Source organism: Leptonychotes weddellii, chromosome 6 (genome assembly GCF_054177405.1).
Source record: "Leptonychotes weddellii isolate Sample4059 chromosome 6, ASM5417740v2, whole genome shotgun sequence".
NCBI lineage: Eukaryota > Metazoa > Chordata > Mammalia > Carnivora > Phocidae > Leptonychotes > Leptonychotes weddellii.
In genome coordinates, this window is record NC_138374.1 from 104,340,526 (window position 1) to 104,343,041 (window position 2,516).

General features: G+C 39.5%; 1 protein-coding gene across 4 annotated transcripts in view; it reads left to right on the forward strand.

The window, feature by feature from the left end:
* The first annotated feature begins 14 nt into the window (after window positions 1–14).
* Window positions 15–2,516, forward strand: part of NSL1 (NSL1 component of MIS12 kinetochore complex) — a 47,097-nt gene continuing 44,595 nt past the window's right edge. For all 4 annotated transcript variants that reach the window (XM_081824848.1, XM_081824845.1, XM_081824846.1 and 1 more), the window contains exon 1: window positions 15–248. In XM_081824848.1, the coding sequence (XP_081680974.1) occupies window positions 15–248 (234 nt within the window). The remainder of the gene's footprint in view (window positions 249–2,516) is intronic.

The following is a 2,516-nucleotide window of genomic DNA, read 5'->3' on the forward strand; positions in this document are numbered from 1 at the left end:
TTCAAACCGGAAAAATGGCAGCGGCTCCTGTGTTGGTGGTCCCTTCTCCTCCGCGGGACGTGGAGAGAGTGGCCGGGGCGGACGACGGGGCCTCGGTCGCCGGCACCTCCCGAGAGGACTTCCGGGTGCGCTGCACCTCGAAGCGGGCCGTGACGGAAATGCTAGAACTGTGCGGCCGCTTTGTGGAAAAGCTCGGGGACGCGCTGCCAGAGGAGATTCGGGAGCCTGCGCTGCGAGATGTGCAGTGGGTACGGGCCCGGTAGCTATCTCTTATCACCCCCTTACCCTATACCCCTCTCAAGGCTCAGAAAGAGCCTACGACAGGCTTCGCAAAGTTAACGGTGTTGCCCGCTCCGGTAGAAGAAGCCCGAGAAACGCGAAGGGTCGAAATAGATGCTAGTGTCAGCTGGGTATTAATCGCTTAGACCAGCGCCTTCCAGTAGAAAAATACAAGGCGAGCAATGTATGTAACTTGAAATTAAAGGACGAAAAAAATAGGTGAAATTAATTTTAATGTTATGTTTTATTTAGCCCGCTCTATCCACGATACCCTTTTAACTTATAATAGTAAAAAGGAAACGAACGAGATCTTTTCTATTCTTTTGTTCCTACTAAGCTTTTCAAATCTGGTGGCGTAAATTTAGAGCTCATCTCCTTTAGGGCTATAGCCACATTTTAAGGCCTCAGTAACCACAGAGTAGCCACTGGCTCCCCTATTGGACAGTGCAGACTGACTCTAGGAGGAATTCTCTAGGAAGGGGTAATCCTGGAAGTCAGCCAGTCACCGCACTGGCCTTTGGTCTTTTCCTTTTACCTGTTTTAGAACTTCATGTAAAGTCGTGAAAACATTTTCCCTCCAACTCTAAAGTAGATAAGAAAGCTGTCTTGATTAATAACTTCGCTGGCCCTCATAACATTTCCCCTTCCTTTCTCACATATTTTGCAAAGCCCTGAAGAAGCTAGTTTTTTGAGGAAAGACACAGCATTGAGGGATTGGTACCTGCCTTAAGGAAGCATACAATCTATCTCTAGAAAATAAGTTTAAAAGTTCATAATGCAGCACACTTGTGAGTTCGAATGACCACAGTGCAAACAATAAAAATAAACGTCAAATGGAAGAATAAAGAAACAGCACCTGGGTAGCGAGTCTGTGTTCCAGTTTTGTATACAGTAACGCTGTTACTACCTTCTTGCAAGGAAGGGAAGAATAGAGACATACCTCAGGACATTTTTAGTAGTTTTTGGGAGAAGACTGTTTTGTTGCATAATGATCTTAGAATTTGCCCCTTTCTAAGAAGTGCTAACATATTTAGAACATTTACTTTACAGAAAAAGAGGAGCTTGGCTTAACCTATTAAACCTTATTTAATGGATGATAAGGTAAATTAGAAGATAAAAGTTTGAAGACTTAAACTACCAAGGAATTCACTTGTGTTTTATATTAAAAGCAGATAAAAGGCAGAGGCTTTAATTATGTTGACATATCTCTTTATCTAAAACCATGTAATATTGTAATGGGTATTCTAAAAAAAATCGCATTGATATGATTGTGCAATGAATATTACAGTTTGTATTCTGAGATAATCCTTGAATGCCCATATATAAAGTAAGGATTTTATTTTATAAAATCTTTAAAATGTAGAGTGTGTACGTTAACTCATAATTATCATTTGATTTATGCTTATTTTTACTTCTACAAAGTGTGTAAAATACATTCTCATTGTAAAAAACAGCATAAAACAAAAGTCTGAATTCCTCTCCCCCATCCCTCTTCCTTCCTGGAAATAACTTACTATTTTGGAGGGCCCATGGAGGGTGTAATCCTATACATTTTTTTATGGCTTTACATCTCTCTGTTGTTTTAGATTTTTGTTTGTTTTTTACATTAATAGTGTTAGGATGATGCATTTAGCAATTTAGCTTTTTTTTTTCTCTACCAAATCTGTCTTCGACTATTATTTGTCAATGTTAGGTAGAGATATACTTTATTCTTTTTTAGTATTGCATGATATGGATATAGTATATTTAACCATTTTCCGAATTTGAATTTAGATTTTATTTTCCCCTCAGTATTTTATAATTTCAAATAGTGCTTTAACAAACATTACTAGTACATCCTTTTTATGTTTTTATGAGAACAGTTTTTTAGGATGCATTGCTAGAAGTGAAATTGTTAGGTAATAGGGAATGTGCATTTAAAATTTTAATGGCACTATCAAATTCCTTTAGTCCCTTATTTCTTAATGTAGTATAAACATTTTTAACCTTACAAAAAACAGACTAGTACAGTGGACACCTGTATATCCATCACCAAAAATTTTTTTTTTTTTAAGATTTTATTTATTTATTTGACAGAGAGAGACACAGCGAGAGAGGGAACACAAGCAGGGTGAGGGGCAGAGGGAGAAGCAGGCTTCCCGCCGAGCAGGGAGCCCTATGCGGGGCTCGATCCCAGGACCCTGGGATCATGACCTGAGCTGAAGGCAGTCGCTTAACCGACTGAGCCACCCAGGCGC